This window comes from Sinohyriopsis cumingii, chromosome 12 (assembly GCF_028554795.1).
Source record: "Sinohyriopsis cumingii isolate HCF-2022 chromosome 12, ASM2855479v2, whole genome shotgun sequence".
Classification (NCBI taxonomy): Eukaryota; Metazoa; Mollusca; class Bivalvia; order Unionida; family Unionidae; genus Sinohyriopsis; species Sinohyriopsis cumingii.
The window spans coordinates 57871206-57892270 of record NC_142972.1 but is presented as its reverse complement, the minus strand read 5'-3'; the positions used below and the strand labels follow the sequence as shown (position 1 = coordinate 57892270).

Here is a 21065-nt window from a genome sequence, read left to right as displayed (position 1 = left end):
CCTAATAAATGCTTAGATATAATGCATGCATACAAGATATACTTTAATAAATGCTTAGACATAATGCATGCATACAAGATATACTTTAATAAATGCTTAGACATAATGCATACCTACAAAATATACTTTAATATATGCTTAGACATAATGCATGCATACAAAATATACTTCAGTGAATGTTTAGACATAGTGCATGCATACAAGATATACCATTGTAAATGCTTAGACATAATGTAAGCATAGAATATATACTTTAATAAATGCTTAGACATAATGCATGCATATAGGATATACTTTAACAAATGCTAAGACATAAAGCATGCATAGAAGATATACCTTAGCAAATGCTTAGACATAATGCATGCTTGCAAGATATACTTTGTAAATGCTTTGACATAATGCCTGCTTACAAGATATACCTTAATAAATGCTTAGACATAATGCATAGATACAAGATATAACTTTAATAAATGCTTATTCATAAGGCATGCATACAAGATATACTTTAGCAAATGCTCAGACATAATGCATACTTGCAAGATATACCTTTGTAAATGCTTAGACATAATGCATGCATAGGAGATATACCTTAATAAATGCTTAGACATAATGCATGCTTACAAGATATACCTTAATAAATGCTTAGGCATAATGCATATATACAAGATATACTTTAATAAATGCTTAGAAATAATGCAAGCATACAAGATATACCTTATCTACTCACTCAAAAGTCCAGTCAAACTACAAACAACACAGACCCAGATCTGTTGTGATATAATGTGATTTCAGATTACTCTATGACATTCATCTGGCAGATGATGAAAACAGGGTGACAGATCAGTGTCTGTATTGTTGTTCCTAATCATTACTCCAAACAAACTGTATAGACCCAGATCTTCTGTTGCATTATGAGGTGGCTTGTCAGGGTATGTGCAGCTTGCAGTTTGACTTGACATATAAGTATACACATCACAGTGAGTGAATGTTAACATTGCTGACTTCTTTCCCAATACAGTGGAGTGGACAAGTCCAGTTTACAAATATGTTGACCCTTATGCCAAGCATGACTACTCCAATTCAGTGGAACTGCTTCTAAAACCAAAACCCACAGAAAAACAGAGTGTAGCAGTGGAAACTCGACCCACCCTCCGACCTACACACCCAACAGATGAGGAAAAACAGGCTGCCAGAAGGGAGTTTAGGTAAGACATAAAAGTGAAGAGTGATTGTGATGTAAAATATAGGGGATTTTACAATGTACTGTATATTATTTCACTTAAGCAATGCCACATTTTCAAAATTAAGTTAAGCACTTGATTAAATATTAAATAATTTCAGCTTGTAGATTTTCCAAGTTTGCAATTCGGAAATTTGACTGTAAATGTACCTTTTTAATATTTTATATGCACATGCCCAAGGTCATTCTAGTGATGGTAAATCTCTCCAAAAATTTGCAAGATTTCACTTTCAGGGGCAGCATTAACAAAATTACCATGTCCAGTAAGAATTCATTAGTAAATGGCAGTCACTCTGTTAAATGACACAAAGATTTTATTGTATGCATTAATGCTTATATTTCATGCCAAAAACAAGAATCACAACAGATATAGATGCACTATATTCAGTATCCCATTTGGCAAGTTTTCATTTTACTGAAGATGTTTTAAACAAAAAAAGCTATTTCATAGATCTGTCGAAAGTTGTCAAAGATCAGATTAATCAGATGTACTGCTCTTTACAGATTTAGGTGTATCAAGTACATTTATACTTAATACAAAAACAATACCAAATACTGCAGATTTAGGTGTATGAAATATACTTAAGGTGAAAACAATGCCAAATACTGCAGATCTAGGTGTATGAAACATACTTAAGGTGAAAACAATACCAGATACTGCAACATATTTAGGTGTATGAAACATACTTAAGGTGAAAACAATACCAGATGCAACAGATTTAGGTATATGAAAGACACTTAAGGTGAAAACAATACCAGATGCAACAGATTTAGGTATATGAAATATACTTAAGGTGAAAACAATACTAGATGCAACAGATTTAGGTATATGAAATATACTTAAGGTGAAAACAATACCAGGTGCAACAGATTTAGGTATATGAAATATACTTAAGGTGAAAACAATACCAGATGCAACAGATTTAGGTATATGAAATATACTTAAGCTGAAAACAATACCAGATGCAACAGATTTAGGTATATGAAATATACTTAAGCTGAAAACAATACCAGATGCAACAGATTTAGGTATATGAAATATACTTAAGCTGAAAACAATACCAGATGCAGTAGATTTTGGTGTATGAAATATACTTAAGGTGAAAACAATACCAGATGCAGTAGATTTAGGTGTGTGAAAGATACCTAAGGTGAAAACAATACCAGATGCAGTAGATTTAGGTGGGTGAAAGATACCTAAGGTGAAAACAATACCAGATACAGTAGATTTAGGTGTATGAAATATACTTAAGGTGAAAACAATACCAGATGCAATAGATTTAGGTGTATAAAGTATACATAATGTGAAAACAATATGAAATGCACCATATTTAGGTATATAAAGTATATGTAAATTATTTAAAAACATTACGAATTACAGAAGACCTATTTGTATAAAGTATAAGTAATACATATAATTGGGATAGGAACACACAATTATTCTCTAAGACTTCACTATGGTAATAGGTTGTACGATTGCAGACATATGACACAAATTACAGAATTTGCAAAGTATAATTGATTAGCTTACAAGCTCAATTTATATGAAATCTTTTTTATTTTTCTCTGCCACTGTAATATTGGTAATTTATTGCAAAAGTTAGAGTATATATATTAAGTATACAATTATTTACAGTTAAGTATTGAATCATCATATATTTCTTAAGTACAAAAATTTTCAAGGTTTTAATTTTAAAAATTCCTTAAGAATTAAAGGCTCAAAATTAGTTATAATTTCCATGAAAAGATTCTGGTACATATTTCTTACATGGCATGAAAATTTACAGACAATAATTCGTTCTCTAAAAGCAGCTGATTATTTGGTTTTTAATTTCAATTTGTCACATCCATTGAATATTGTGAAGATGTTATTCACTCATTATTCACTGCAAATAGAAAAGGTACTGTGGCTTTTGCATTATGGACTACCACCCTGCCTTGGATGTGGGAGGTCATGGGTTTAAGCCTTGGCTGAAACATACCAAAGACTTATAAAAATGGTACTTGCAGCTGCTTCACTTGGCACACAGCATTAGGAGGTTAGTGTTAGGACTGGTCAACCTGGTGTCAGGATAATGTGACAGGGTGGGACATCATGCTACATGTTTGCGGCATGATGCCCCAGTGCTAGACAACACTATAAACTGCCATACTGCAGACATCGAAGCATTATGACTGGAAAATTGTTAAAGCTACATTATAAATCCAAATCACACACACACACACACACACAAACACACTATTGCATTATGGAAATTGAGTCTAGTGGATTGATACAGTAGACTGTTGATTATCTAGACTCATCAAACAATCAGTATTTGGATAAATGATATTTTACTGTATATTGATTCATAATATTTAAATGCTGTCCATACTTTGGACAATATAAGTATTAAAACTTAATGATGGGAATTATACAAAAGAAAGGTTGTTGTCTGAAATATTACACAGCTTTATTCCTACAAAAGAAAGGTTATTGTCTGAAATATTACACAGCTTTATTCCTACAAAAGAAAGGTTATTGTCTGAAATATTACACAGCTTTATTCCTACAAAAGAAAGGTTGTTGTCTGAAATATTACACAGCTTTATTCCTACAAAAGAAAGGTTGTTGTCTGAAATATTACACAGCTTTATTCCTACAAAAGAAAGGTTATTGTCTGAAATATTACACAGCTTTATTCCTACAAAAGAAAGGTTATTGTCTGAAATATTACACAGCTTTATTCCTACAAAAGAAAGGTTGTTGTCTGAAATATTACACAGCTTTATTCCTACAAAAGAAAGGTTGTTGTCTGAAATATTACACAGCTTTATTCCTACAAAAGAAAGGTTGTTGTCTGAAATATTACACAGCTTTATTCCTACAAAAGAAAGGTTGTTGTCTGAAATATTACACAGCTTTATTCCTACAAAAGAAAGGTTGTTGTCTGAAATATTACACAGCTTTATTCCTACAAAAGAAAGGTTATTGTCTGAAATATTACACAGCTTTATTCCTACAAAAGAAAGGTTATTGTCTGAAATATTACACAGCTTTATTCCTACAAAAGAAAGGTTGTTGTCTGAAATATTACACAGCTTTATTCCTACAAAAGAAAGGTTGTTGTCTGAAATATTACACAGCTTTATTCCTACAAAAGAAAGGTTGTTGTCTGAAATATTACACAGCTTTATTCCTACAAAAGAAAGGTTGTTGTCTGAAATATTACACAGCTTTATTCCTACAAAAGAAAGGTTGTTGTCTGAAATATTGCACAGCTTTATTCCTACAAAAGAAAGGTTGTTGTCTGAAATATTACACAGCTTTATTCCTACAAAAGAAAGGTTATTGTCTGAAATATTACACAGCTTTATTCCTACAAAAGAAGAACCTGCAATTGAGCCTTATTTTTTATTGTTGTTTTCTTCCATTTAAGGAGGAAGAAAATTAATGAACGACAGACAAAGTGGGATGAACGCATTAAGCATGAGGATCATGTGAAAGACTTGATGCAGGATCACCATCGCGAGCGGGTCCTGGCACAGATTCAACGTGAACAAGAACGTCAAATTCAGGAGCAGATGATGGTGAAACAGGCCCGTGAGGCAAAGAAAAAAATTAGCAAGGAGATCAGAGAAAGGATTGAAAAGAATCAAAAATGGGAGGCAGATCGGGAGCAGATGAGAATTGAGGCAATGTCAAAACGCAGAGAGAAAAGAGAAGCACTTGAAGCACAGAGAGAAAAAGAACGAGCAGCACTTGAAGAAAAGAGAAAGGTGAGAATTAATGATGATTTTTCTTCTTCATCTTTTTTATTTTTCTTCTTCTTTTAAAAACTGTAAGTTAAATGGGGCCCATTTAAGCTTTATGTTGCAAATCAAACTGAATATTAAGTATTAGTATATCCCCAATATTTAATACAGGGATACTTAGTTTTTGCTTTCTCCATCTGTCTGTCTGCCCAGAAAACATGTTTACTTTCAGAATATACCATCTTTACTCTGAGAATGTAGATAACAAACAAACAAATGCTATAGAAGGTTTAATACACGGAATTATTGGCTGGATTGTATAGAATGAACAAATGTTAGGTGCAGAGACCAAGCTGTTCAAAATGGTCTTTTGAAAGCTGATGTGATGTCTTCATCAAGTGGATTTTTTAAAACAGTTCATCTAACATGATTCAGACTTGTGTGTGGTGTTACATTTGATGGCTGAGGGTCCATTTTGGTGCAGTGGTCTTGAATGATTTGATCCGACAACAAGAAAAGAAATCTGGTAAAATATTAAACTGGTGGGGGGACAAAAATGACTTGAAGTAGATGTTGAAGCTCAAACATGAAAGAACCAATCAGTATTTGTTAATTGTATGTAATAATGCATTGTTATTGGTATGAACTAGGTACACAATTTGTGGACCTTTACAGAATTGTTTGTTAAGGGTATGTACCAGAGCTATGTTATTCATATGAAATTCAATACATATTTTCTGAAAATTTTTACCTCAGATATCTGCTGCTAATAGACTTGGATACAATTCTAAAATTGCAGTGTCATCATGCCACAGTGCACTGTACCAGTGGGTGCCAAATATAAAGCCTGCAGAGGCATTAGTATGCAAAGAAAAATTACCAAAGTTATGCCACTAGATCATGTCCAGAAGTCTTCCCATTGTAATGCAGAAGGAAATGTAGCCACATTTGCATTTATTTTTGCACCTCTGTCCTGGTGAATGTGGTGATTCAGTTTTGAGCCTGCATCATGAAATCAGTCAATCAAATTAGAAATGCTTAACCTGGGAGAATGACCACACGTGCCAAGTTGAACAGTACCTATAATGGATTGTAGGTTTATGCTGTGTCAGTGTTATATATTTTATGTCAATGTTACACATTCATCAAGTTTGTCCCTGTGTAAGCGTACATTATTAAAAAGGTGTAAAATTAATACTCCAAAAATGTCATAATAGCAGATAAATCAAATTAAGTTTCATATATACAGTGGAACCCCGCTATAACGCGATGATCGGGGTCCATAAAATCGGATCGTGTTAAAAGCGGGGTTGCGTTAATGCGGGGTTTTACAATATTTAACTTTTTTTCCGAGAACATATACGTGTATACATGTACAATGATCAAAAGTCGGCTTATCATCAGATGAATATTAACTGGAATGCATTAATTAAGATATATTCAAAATAATCGAAGGCTATTATATTTATAGGTTATTACTGTGCATTAAAAATATTTACTAATTTTTATTTGTTTGAACGATAATACAGATTGACCGATAATACCAGACTATCGCTATATCATGAAAAGTGTATCAACACCGTATGCTACCGTGCCGTCGTGGCATGCAGTTCATCCATAATGGATGTAATTTCATTGAAAATCGTACAGATTTAAAATATTCAATAATTTTGTAATAGTCTGAATTCGTCGTGTAAAATATAGGATGAACAAAATATTGAAACCATTTACTTGCCGTCTGATATCGTACGGTCATTGCATGCAGCTATTCCCGGGTCTACATACGGTGTCTGTACAAATTTCATACCGATAAAATTTTATCATATGCGACAACTGCAAGAATAATTAACAATCAACGCATGATTTCAGCGTGCAAATAACTTTTATTTCAGATTTTGTGAACATCAAAAGAAACATGTGAAAACTGCTAAATTAATACTTCTTTTAAGTTGAGTAATGCCAATGATGTGTCGACGGATGCGTTATTATCTGCTACCATTCCCTTTATCATTTCACGGCGATAATTTTGTTTAAATACGGAAATTATGCCTTGGTCAAGTGGCTGGATTTCTGACGTAGTGTTTTTCGGGAGGTACGAAACTTTGATCTTGCCATCACTGCTGACAAGATTTTCCGCTGGGGGGTGGGCAGGGCAATTATCCAGCAGGAGGAGATCTTTTTCCTCCAGCTTGAGTTTTCGTAAATGAGCCCGAACATCTGGAACGAATGTTTTGTGAAACCAGTCGTCAAATATGGAGCTATTCATCCAAGCATTCTTGCTGTTAGTGTACTGGAATGGAAGTGCCTTCATATTTACATGATGAAAACATCTGGGAGCTTTCGATTTTCCAATCATCAGAGGTCTGACTTTGTGGCTGCCAGATTTGTTAACACAAAATAAGAGAGTCACTCTGTCCTTCCTCTTCTTGAAACCTTCTCGTTTGTGACTGTCAGTCTTGGTTGCAAGGGTACGATCGGGTAACATTTTATAACATTAACCAGTCTCATCGCAGTTGTAAACTTGGTCAGCTGTGTAGCAACCGTCCTCCAGCAACTTTTTAAGCCCAATCGGGTAGGAATTGGCAGCCTCTTTGTCAGCGGAGCGGATTTCCCCAGACACAAGAACTTGGCTGATAGCGTGCCTTTTCTTGAATCTGTCTAGCCAGCCATTACTCGCCTTAAATTTGGAATCATCTCCATTGATACGGCGATCAAATTTCTCTGCTTGGGCTTTCAGAATTGGGCCAGAAATTGGAACACCTTCTGAGCGAGCTTGTACAAAAAATTGGTACAAAGCTGAATCTAGGACATTGTCATTAGCTAACTTAACCCTTTTACGCTGTAAACCAGTTTCCTCTTCAACAATGTTGGGTAGACTACGGAGCTTTCCTTCATCTGTTTTCCACCCTCGCAAAGTGGACTCGCTGATTCCTAGATCTCTGGCAAGCTGAGTTTGTTGTTTGCACTTCTTTAGTTGATCTAGGGCATACAGTTTCTCTTTAGCAGAAAACGACTTGAGTTTTTGAACTTGCTTTTCCATAACAGTAAAATATTTTTTTATATAAGCAAACAACGTACACAGATAAAGCTCAATAACTAAGTAATGAAGGCCTGCAATGGTTACGAATCACTTTTTATATAAAACAAAATTAAGCTGAACGGATGTACAATTTCATACCCTTTTAATTTACAGATAATAAAGTGGATATTATTTACTTTCAACTGTTTGTTGTTTGATCACACCGTCAAGCACAGCATACATGTTGGCGGCTTTCGTCCTTTGATGTTTATTAAATTGTGTGACTCTTGTATCAACCACAACTTTGTCTGCTGCTTGGCTGTGATTGCAGTTAAATAAGAAGCCCATGTCGGCTATTGTTTGAGCAACGACTGTATACAGAATTCATGGAAGACAATCACAAAGACGATTTACTGGCTTTACTCATGGATCCGTAATAAGTAACACTTCCGATGATGTTTACTTCGGCTTAACAATTCAAAAACCAAATGAAACCAGTTTTCTCTTCTAGAGTAGAATACGGAGCTTCACCACAACCTGTTCAAATTGATAAATTTCAGAAGCCAAGCGTTGTACACACTATTTCTCGTACGTTATATATATCGTATTATTTTAGAATTCATACACGATCACTTCTCCAAAATCACTTAAAGAACCAGGATAAATTGTTAAGTTCCGATCGTTTATTATTAAAAGTCATACGCGAATTCTTCCACCAAATTATAATAAACGTATTACACACTATTTCTCGTACGTTAAACAAATATTTTCACGGTCCGATAAAAATACACGTAAATGAATTTCAAATTTCAGGAACCATGCCACGATCATATTATTTTAAAAGTCACAACTAATCTCATGCCCAAAATGAAGTTAATTTCTTGTTTTGTTTTTTTTTACTTTTCTCCAAAATTTTTTTCTCCATGTGTGAATGAATATACGAAATTTCGGGAGCCATGCTACGACCGCGTTATATCCGAATTCGCGTTATGGCGGGGCGCGTTATAGCGGGGTTCCACTGTACCAGTTATATACATGTAATTATATCTGTTCTTTTTAGAGAATGCTGTAAGTTATCAAGGTTTTATTTTTTTTAACAATGATGCTGTATTAAATAAAGTTACCTTTCTGTTCTCTCATATAAACTGTCACTGGTCTTATTTACTGTGTCCAGAAAGTTAGGATCACGAACAAATTTACCAACCATGACTGAACTGAAAACTGAGATTGCAAGAAGAACAATTTTCTGAGAGAACAAATTTAGGGTATTTGAAGCACAGGTAAAGAGAGTAACTCTAAAACCATTCAAGGTATTTCAACCAGATTTTATGTGCATGTCAGGCAAGTTACACAGAGTGTATAGTGGGGTCTTTTGATGCTTAGAAATTTACTCATTCAATATTGTATATGTTACCATGGAAACAAAATGTAGCTTGAGTATTGTATAGATTGACAGTACTGTGCAATAAGTAGTATCAAAGTAGTATAAAACTAAGACTATTGGGCCATAGGGTATTGTCCATAGAAGTCTTTATATGAGTGGAGGACAAAAAAGGTTATTTCATATCTAGATGAGACTGATGGGTCATTGGGCAATGTCTTTAGAAATCTTCATATAAATGTAATACCAAGGGATTTGCCATATCTAGATGAGACTAATGGGTCATAGGGTATTATTTTGTCCATTGAAGTCTTTATAAAGTGGAAGACCATGGTATATGTCATATCTATATGAGACTATTGGGCCATAGGGTACAGTCAATAGAATTCGTTATATAAGTGGGGGACCAATGTAAATGCTATACCTAGATGAGACTATTGGACCATAGGGTATTGTCCATAGCAGTCTTTATAAAGTGGAAGACCATGGCATATGTCATATTTAGATGAGACTATTGGGTCATAGGTATTGTCAATAAAAGTCTTTATATAAATGGGTACCAATGTAAATGCTGTATCTAGATGAGACTGATAGGCTATAGGGTATTGTCTTTAGAAGTCTTTGTATACTGTAACTGGGGGACCAAGGGATATGTCATATCTGGATGGCTTTTTTAAATTCTTGTTCTTCTTCTGTAAAACTTTAAAAGTTAAATGGGTCACAGTCTTGTTTAATATTTCAGGACAATGCTGAAAGTTCAGATCACAAGGGACCATAGACCAATTTACATTTTCCGGAATACATTGAAAATTAGACTTCACATAGTATATGTATTAACATAAATCTGTGCTAAATTTGATCTCATTTCATCCATTTCAGAAGCTGAGTAGGGCTGTTTTTGAGATCTTCTTTAAATATTTGGAGTCAATCTTGTTCACTTTATAATATGGCAGGAGCATTTATTACTTAAAGTAATTCTCTACTTTTTCCAGCAACTGACATACCTTTCTATGGTTTTCAGCAATACAAAATGCATCATTCACAAGCCAGGTGGAATGCTGTCCACAATCGACTGGAAGAGGAGGAGGCTGATCAAAGGGCAAAGAACCAGCAATATCAGAATGCTAAAGTCATGCGCATTGAACATTTCCACAAACTAGAGGAAGAAGGACAGCGTAAAAAGGACCTCCGTATTAAAGTTTCTGACCAACACCAAGCACTTTACCGTTCAAATGTCCTACCATAGAATTGATTTTTAGAAATTTATATCCAACTAGAATTCAGAAGTTGATTGCTCAAATATGCATACACAGATATAAAAATACATGCACATGAAAATACACAAAGATATACAAATACATACACACACGAAATATACAAAGATATACAAATACATACACATATTCATGAGTATTAGATTTACAGCTGAAGGCCTAATGATTAAATGTAATTGTTTTCTTATTAGTTCAGGGCATAAAGTTTATATCAAAGTTTTTGATGTACATTGAAAGTTCCCTAAACTGGCATATATGTAATCCATCCTCTGCACACTGGACAAAATTGTTAAAAATCCCAATAAATTCATTCCATTGTCTAGGAAACTTCCACATAATTTACCACAATTAAGAAAATATGTCTGAAATCCAGTTTAAGGAAATGTTACTGTACTTGTTTTACAAATTGCCTGTACATTAGATGCCTCACATTTGTGTCATACAAGACATTTGAAAATCATTATAGCAGTCTGTCATAAATGACATTTCAAAATCAGTATAGCAGTCTGTCATACAAGACATTGAAAATCATTATAGCAGTCTGTCATAAAAGCCATTTGAAAATCAGTATAGCAGTCTGTCATAAAAAAAACATTTCAAAATCATTATAGCAGTCTGTCATACAAGACATTTAAATATGCATTGCTTTTTCAATTAATTTTTGACAAATCTGAAATCAAATAGAAATAAAACATAATGGAAATAAGGATAATAAGCACACATGAAAATAAACATACATGTTAACAAACATGTGAAAATCAGCACACATATGATAATAAACTTGTGAAAATCAGCACACATATGATAATAAACTTGCGAAAATAAGTACACATGTAATAAATGTAAAAATAAGTGCACATATGATAATAAACATGTAAAAATAAGTATACATGATAATAAAGGTGAAAATAAGTACTAATATGATGATAAATATGTGAAAATAAATGCACATATAATAAATTTAAAAATAAGCACACATATGACAATAAGCATGTAAATATAAGTACATATATGACAGGAGCCTCAAGTGGCCGAGTGGTCTAAAGCACTGTCTGTTATGGATCACTGCCATCTCACCTCTGTCTGCGTGGGTTCGAGTCTTGGATTAGCCAATGTGGGTATGTGAGAAAGCTTGCCAGTAGCTTCTCGTGGGTCGGTGGTTCTTTCCGGGGTTTTCCCGGGTTCTTCCTCCACCATTAACACTGGCCGCCATGTATAGCCTATTGTGTGCTGAAAAATGGCATTAAACCCTACAACAACAACAAAAACAACACATATGACAATAAAGATATAAAAATATTTCACATATGACAATAAACATGTACAAATATTCACATATGACAATAAACTTGTGAAATTAAGCACACATATGATAATAAACATGTGAAAAAGTATTCATAATAATAAAGGTGAAAATAAGCACACATATGATAATAGATAAAATGTGAAAATAAATACATGAAATAAATACAATTGGAAAAAGAACAAAGAGATAATAAACACACATGTAAGATTAAACACACATATGAAATAAGCAAACATTTGCACACATATGATAATAAACACTAATAAGCACACATGAAATAAGCAATAAAATAAACACACATGAAAATAAACATATTCCAAAAATAAACATGCAAAACTTAGCATATTTAAAACCAATTAAACTAAGAGTAGTACACTGTCAAATCTAGTTAATTATCATAAACATCCAAACTAGAAATAATTGCATAATATGAATTTTATGGTGATAAAATTACATTATATGTCTACACATAAGTCAGGCCCAAATAACAAGCAACAAAGACCCAGCTCTACCATAGTATAATGCACCAGCAGAACAGGGTCTATGTTGTTTGTTCTGCTGCATTGATTTAGCTCTGCTGTTGCATTAGGCAGTGATGGATCAGTTTGCAGTGGGATCAGACTTACATACAGTAATATATACTTAATATATAGATTTTACAGTACAGTAAATTATCATTTCTCACTAGCAAATTTTTTAGCAAATATTCAAAAATTAGTCTTTGAAAATTTGATTTAGCCATAACATCATAATGTCAGGAGACAATTGATGAAAATGTAATGTCACAAAAACCATGCATACTCACTTATGAGTAAAGTACAAATGCAAACAGCATACACCCTGATCTATCATGAAATAATGGATCAGCAGATCAAGGTCTGTGTTGTTTGTTCTACATTTACTTCTAATAAACTGCATAGATGCAGATCTGATGACACTTTATGCAATGGCAGGGCAGATCTGGGTCCGTGAAATGTGCATTTTAACTCAACTTATAAAAAAGTATACATGGTAGACAGAATTTTATTGAAACTTTCATCATGTGAATAATTTAATCTAATGATGCCAAGATAATGGAATTTACCATATCTGCACATATGAATATTTAGAGTCATTGTTTGCCATGGGAAAAGGGAATAGTTCTTTCTGTGGTTTTTCTTGTCTAGTCGCTTTTGTATATATTCAATTATGTTTGCTGCTATGTTAAAGATGTATTAATATTTATTATTTACAATTATTGTATACATTTGGATTTTGAGCTAGATTCTGTTTTCCATATGTCTGCATCTTCCATCATTCATTTTTGCTGTCAAATTGTGTCCACGAATATTTAAAACCATTTTTTTATATAATGGCTAATTTTGTCATCATTATGATACATAGTATTCAGAATGAAAGGAATATTTTCCGATGAAAAATAATTAGCCATAGTTGAGGATTAATTGACATGTTTTCTTTCTACTGAGGATGTGTAAATAAGTTCAGAGATTTGCTCAGAGACACTGCATCACACATAAGATTAAGAATTTGTGTCAGGAGGGACAGTTTCACATGTGGTCAAACTTAAAGACATCTACATATTAAAGATTAAAGTACAAAAGGATCAGTTCATCTATATTCTGAGTGTTACATATTTCATGGAAATTTACTGAATAACCACCTGAAAAAGATAAGGCAGTAACTAACAAAAACACATACACATGTACACATAGAGCAGTAGTTTAAATAATTAGAAATATGTCTATATGATATAAAATATGAATAAAAAAACACAGATAAGAAGTTAATATGTAAATTAGACTGCAGCAGATATAAATTATATTGTAGTAGTTTGTCGCCATAGCAATATAAACATATCCATAACATACAGTATTCAGTTTTACTCTCTATCACTCTCATCTCTCATACCAATATGTTTAAAATGTTATTTGTAAACAGAAAGTCACACGTCACTTTTAGTTAGCGATAAAAGCAGTATACCTGCACATGTTAATTGAGAAAATAAACAGAGTAATATTTTATTAAGCCAATAGTAGAATCAACGCTGTCAGAGAAAATCATCCAAATTCTACAGGTCTTGCATCATAAGAAACAATTTCTGCAAACAAAAGTAAGTACATTAGCATTTGTTCAAATTAACATTGGCCTAAAGCAGCAGTAATTCCAGGTACAATTTAACTGATATACAATCTGAATTTGATCTAAATTCAATACAGATTCATTCAGATATGTAATTTAGAAATGAATAAAACCATCGATGTTGCTGTTATTTAGCCAAGAAGCATTTATTACATAAAATGATCAAAACTTTTGAATAGACACTTTAGAAATTATGCCTTGAACAATATAGGAATCTTTAATTGATTCTTTACAAAAATTCTTGTTAGTGATGACATTTTATGTGTTGTTGATCACATGTTGATTTTGATGACCTTTTCAAGTTTTAGTGATTGTAGTCTAGTGGAATTGGCAATTAAATCTTGAAGCATGTGATAACATATAAACTTCTTTTAGTCCTAACAATTGAAGAACTCTTATTGACTAGTTTAACAACTCAGTAATTTGAGCTGATAAGAGGGGATCAATGCAAACTTCACCATTCCCTTCAGCAACTCATTTGTCTGCGACTTACCTTGTCTAAATAGGTATGAGAGATAAGATCGCAAAGGGAACGGCAGTTTTGCTGTTAAATTTCATTACCCTCACAACAATATTTAAATACGAAATGCAGGGAATATTATCCAACTGATATTTAGAAGGTTTCTGTCTCGAATGTAGAGCTAAGGTATTCGTTTCAATAACACAGCATACCCCATGGATGTTTAATACAAACAGGTTCATGCTTTAATGATTTACATGTTTATGTTAATGATAAAATTTTGTTGGGGGTGGAGGTGGAGATTAGCTCAAATATGTACTTACAGATTGGACATTGGATGCCTTATACATGAAACACTGTTTTTGATTATTTTTGTGTAGTTTATAAATTTGTATAAGACTATTCCTATTTTTCATATGTTAACTTTTCATGAAAATAATTCTTAAGATGAGAAAAGGAGTGAAAACTATTGTTTTTTTCATGCATTGCTCAGAGAAGGTCAATTTAAATTTTAATAATTTGTTCCTGCATATTTTAATCTTGAATCATTGTTACACTTTTTAGGAAACTTTTGCTTTACATTTGCACTTTATTGTATAAACACATTAAATGTTTTGTCTTCATATATCATATATCTCTTGTTAGTTCTACTTGTCAAGGTCAAAGACCAAAAGAGCTTATGCAATGGCCTGTCATTGGATGTCCATTTAGTGCCAATCTGTGCATTAGCGTATGATTATTACTCCTACCAAACTTCTAGGAAGACTGCCATAAAATACAAAACTACTAGGAAGACTGCCATAAAACTTTACATGCATATTTATCCCAAGGTTTTGTAAGTCTTGCCTGAAAATCATAACACCTGCCCACCGAATATTGCTGCCATGTTGACCATTTTGAAATATTTTTTAACACTTCTTTGGAATGGATAATTCTTTAAGAGACTTTTCTGGACTTTTACATGGTTTTAAATTAAAATGGTCCAGAACTAGAAGTGCTAAGCTAACTTGGAAATGTTGTTGGTACTACTTTGGAATGGATGGTCATAGGTACATGAAGGTTTCACACAAAGACTTCTTATGGTTTCTTGATGGTTCTAGATGAAAATAGTCTGACATCCACCATAGACAACAATCTTACAAATCTTGTAATCATTACTCCAGAACAGATAGTAATAGACTATTGGGTTATCTTTAAATGCTTTGTACAACGTAGACCTTATAGATAGTCACAAAATAAAATGGATGTTTCAGATTTTGTTGTGTCTGTTACTCCTTCACAAATAGCCATACCAACATGGTGTATTCACTACAAGATGTTTTATACAGATGGTTCAAATGGAAAATGGTGCAAATCTGAAATTCAGTGTGGACACATCATAGCCACCTTGAAAAGAGTATTATTAATTTCTTTCCTGAATTGAAGCTTATATCAACACGGGTTTTGTACTAAAATAAACCCTTTTGATATGTAATTGCTTCTGAATTAAAATGGTGTCAATTTGATATTCCAACATGGTTGTGTCTAAGCAATGAAAATATTGTTATAATGACTACTTCTAAACAGATAGTTGTATTTTTTTTTACAGTGTAACACTTGTTACAATATGTAATTGGTCTCATATTAAAACGATACTTTTCTAACCTCCAATGGCTGTTTTGGTGGTCATCTTGAAATTCTTCATCTTTTTGTGTGTGAAATTAATTTTGACCAGACTTTATATGTTGTTATATTTCAGTAAATAAGTTGATAGTCAATTTCAAGCTCAAATGTCTTGTCTGTGGTTTTTATCTGTGATATCTTTTAGTGTGATAACACATGCAAGTAAGAGCACAGTTTATGTCAAGACCAGTTTGTTCATAATCTTAAACAAACCTTTATTATTAACACTTCAGTAACTTGGAGTTTATTTTTTTTAAATATTAACTCTAAGTTAAACCAAACTTATCATGTGGGTCTGTCTTGATAACATCTGAGAGTGATTCAATGATCTTCTTTCCATGATGTAAGGTTCAAGTTCAAAGACTATGAGAACAATTCATTTTACTGCACATTTTTCTAAACATGTTTACTCAAACACATTAGAAAATAATTTTTACCTAATTTGGCATGTTAGATTTATTCAAGAATATCTGAGGCAATTTCAGTACTCAGCAATCAAAAAAGATATAAGTAGGGGAAAAAACCCACTCCCAATCATTCTTCCAAATTCTTTTTGGTCAGTAGAGTGTTAGTCCCCATCTTGGGATTCTTGTTTTTGAAAAGCACGCTGCTTTTTCTCTTCAGTGACTTTGCCATACATATATATTATTTATAATATTTACTCTTAGAAAACACCAAAATAAAGCTTTCCATGTCCTTTTTATGTTTATTATCAAAAGTTAATCATTTATCAGTTGTTGGCATGCTGGACAATTAGTGGATATATAAAAGATATAGTTTATTAGTGGATATGTTAAAGATATAGTTTATTAAATGCTTGCATCCTAAATAATGGAGTTCCAATGATAGTATATGCATCATAAATGACAGGTAATGCATTACAAATATACTGACCTATAGTTTTAACAGGTGGTCAGTACCGTTATGAAAAATGACATAGCCCTTGTTTTGATTGCACATTTTGAAATGTGTACAGATATACATCAGTCCACTAATACTAGGCATGTAAAAATACAAAAGTTGCTTTGGTTTTGACAGAATCTTGTGTTTTCTGTTTTTGACATTCATGCTGTTTTTATTTGCACAAAGCTGAGTTAAAGTCACTCAGATTGGATTTGTAGAATTTACTGATGCTGTAGAATAGGGAATTTCATCGTGTTTAAATCTGTTTTTTTCATTGATTTTTATATACTTGAACAAATTTGGGGGAAAATTTTTAAGGATGTAAGTAACCTAAACATTTTTAATGGCATTTTGCTTTCTTAGCAAACAGTAATGTGAGTTTATTGATTTGCACATTTTTGAAAATATGTGCATAATGTTTGAAATTTAATCTTAGTAAAAAAAATTAAATCACATTCAGAGTTTTTTGATCGAAGATTTTAGTTATATGCATTTTTTAAAGACAAAATAAAAAAATAATATACTTTAATTTTCCTTTGATCTGACCAAGTTTAAACAATTTATCAATAATGCTGATAGCTGGTGATAGTGAAATACCAGGTAAAAATTTACCTATATACTCTTCACTGTATGGATGTATCAAATCAAATGTAAAGGTAATCAGTGAAAAGAAATGTAAACAATTTTCTTTATTTTATAAATTCATTTTATATATATGGCTTATCTGCAAAAGCATAGGTTTTCATTGATTTCTTGATGAACTTTTTATATTTTTAAAGTCAGAAAAACCAGAATAGTAGAAATAAACCAAGATTATTTACATAAAAGATTTTTATTTTTGCTTGTATTAGTTTGCTTTTTTGTTGTATTTAGAATACTGCCATAGTGATAATTCCTAGTAGCTTCTATTGGTTGAGGTCATTGATAATATGTATAGATTATCTCATATTTTTATTGTTTACCATTTAATTTTTTTTCTAATACAAGTGACCGACACAATGACTTTATGGAACAGAATGAAAACTGTTATGGTGCCAGTAGTCCGAGCATCAACCCAGACCTTTTCACAGTATCAGTTAATGCTTAAATATAAATGATATCTTAAAGTGTGTTGTTGTTAACTGACACCAAACAAGGCATGTTTTCAAACTGTATCTTGAGGATGAAAACAATCCGGTTAATAATAAATTTGCTTAATTTACAAAAATTCTATATATTTTGCTATACTTGTTTTTTGTTTTATGATATTCTTATTTTACAACATAATTATATTTGTAAGAATCCTAATTTTGGAATTTGTTAATAATCATTTTTTATAGCTGCATGATTTAAAGCTTTTATTAGGAGAGAAAGTGACACTATATTGACAGACATATTTCCATTCATTCAGTTGGTTTTGTGGTTATTGATTGTCATACTGTACAACACAATGTAATGTTAAATTCTATTTACTTCTTGTATGTAATGTGCTGTATTTGTTGTAAATTATGATGAAAATTTAAATCTATTTTTAGTTCACTGACAACATATTAACTATGAACTCATCATACAAACTGATTAACCAACTTTTTGATAGATTCTGCATGTCATCTTGAGTCTCTATATATACCTCCATATACCTCCGTTGATAAATTGTGTCTGACATTTGGGATCATTATCTTACAAGAAATATGATTAAATGGAAACTTTGGCTATTTACAAAAGTTTGTGTGTCTTTCAAACACTATATATTATTTCTATATGCATACTCCAAAGTGTATACCGAGATGACAACATTTTTGTAGTCACAATTTACTTTTTCCTAATCTCTTAAAGGGTTTCAAATAAAAGATGGAAGACATCCCTTTTAGGAAAGGTAAATCTAAATGGCAAAGTTTTGGAACCAGTCATCCTCTGAACCAGATTGATTTTTGCGGTCATTTGTAGTTAATGAAATAAAACCAGTCTCAGTTTTGTTTATTTTCAGGACAGCATCATAAATACAAGAAATACACTAATGAAACTTACTGCATGTAGTTTTCGTTCTGCTACTTTTGCAGTGTGTGTCAGAAGTAGTAGTGGGCTATTCCTTAGTTTGATATATTGTCTGATATAGGTTTATGGTAAATATTTCTTTTGTTACTCACATCAAATCAAATAGATATCTTTATCTATGAACTGAACACCATCTTTTTAATCTTGAATTGGTATGTTAGTCATTTAGTAGAATAAAAAAGTTATGCTTATAAGAGCCTTCAAGATAGTTACAATAAAATGGAGAATAAAGAAAGACAGAGTTGTTGTTATTTGGTTTTCTAGGTTATAATTTGGTTTGGACCCATAGATGAGCTTGCATAATGATCCAAAAACCAAGTAGATCTGTTCCACCACATATTTATGTTTTTATTTTATGCAATAGAAACTACCTTAAGGGTTCATCTTTTGACAATTATTTTGAGTTTTGACCTTTTATTAAACTTGATCTTTATACATAGCTGCTGGTCCAAGCAATCTAAAAATAATTTAGACACATAAAGGTTGGTGTGCATTTTCTTGCTCAGCTCTCAGCTAATGTGTGTGTGTGTGTGTGAGAGAGAGAGAGAGAGAGATCATTACAGTACATAGAAAGGTAAGGAGCAAAAAGTACCATGTCACAACTTGTCTGTTAAAAAAACTTAATTATTATTTCAAAACTATGATGATGTCACAAGTTATCCATAAAATAATAAAGTATTATTTCAAAATTAGCGTGATCACAAAGAAACGTCTGGGGCAAAAATACCCTGTCGCAAGTTATCCATAAAATAATAGTTTAATTATTATTTCAAAAATTAGGATGGTTACAAAGAAAAGTATGGGGCAAAAAGTACCCTGTCACTAACTGTCCATAGAATAATAGCTGCATGAGTATTTTAAAATTCATTAAATTTGCATATACTCTGTTTATGAAATATTTAGAAAGGTAATTTAATGAGTGAAGTATTCCAGCATGATACGATTAATGTGATCACATCAAACTTTATAATTTTATTTAACCTATTTGTTATTTTTGTTAGTGAAAATATATTTTTTTTTTTTACTTTAATAAGAACCTCACCTAGGGCTTATAGTTCTTTGATGAACCTTGATAAAGAGTGATATCTTTTCAATGACATCATAGTGTAATGATCAAGACAGTTTGAGCTATGCAGCTAGTAATGATTTTCCAAAAGTGGATAAACTTAGGCCCCAAATAATGCACAAAATACTATAAAATTCTATATAATGTACACAGTACTCCTTCACTATCAAATTCTATGTAATGAATAGTACACTTTCAATATAAAATTCTATTTAATGAATAGTACACTTTCGGTATAAAATTCTATGTAATGTGTAAAGTACTCCTTCACTATAAAGATACATATAACATGTACAATACTCCTTCACTATAATCATACATATAACATGTACAGTACTCCTTCACTATAAAGATACATATAACACGTACAGTACTCCTTCATTATAAAGATACATGTAACATATACAGTACTCCTTCACTATAAAGATACATGTAGCATGTACAGTACTCCTTCACTATGAAAATACATATAACACGTACGGTACTCCTTCACTATAAAGATACATATAACACAGTACTCCTTCACTATGATGATACATAGAACATGTACAGTACTCCTTCACTATAAAGATACATATAACATGTACAGTACTCATTTACTATACAGATACACATAACATATACAGTACTCCTTCACTATAAAGATACACATGACATGTACAGTACTCCTTCACTATAAAGATACACATAACATGTACAGTACTCCTTCACTATAAAGATACATATAACATGTACAGTACTCCTTCACTATAAAGATACATATAACATATACAGTACTCCTTCACTATAAAGATACATATAACATGTACAGTACTCCTTCACTATAAAGATACATATACATAGTGT

The 21065-nt window shown here is 32.1% G+C and overlaps 1 protein-coding gene across 1 annotated transcript in view; it reads left to right on the top strand.

Moving 5' to 3' along the window:
* Positions 1-19388, top strand: part of LOC149786533 (uncharacterized) — a 56188-nt gene extending 36800 nt beyond the window's left edge. Inside the window, exons 8-10 of the mRNA XM_089977037.1 lie at positions 1019-1205; positions 4660-4999; positions 10397-19388. Coding sequence (XP_089833163.1) covers positions 1019-1205; positions 4660-4999; positions 10397-10621 — 752 coding nt within the window. The 3' untranslated portion in view covers positions 10622-19388. The remainder of the gene's footprint in view (positions 1-1018; positions 1206-4659; positions 5000-10396) is intronic.
* The last annotated feature ends 1677 nt before the right edge of the window (positions 19389-21065 follow it).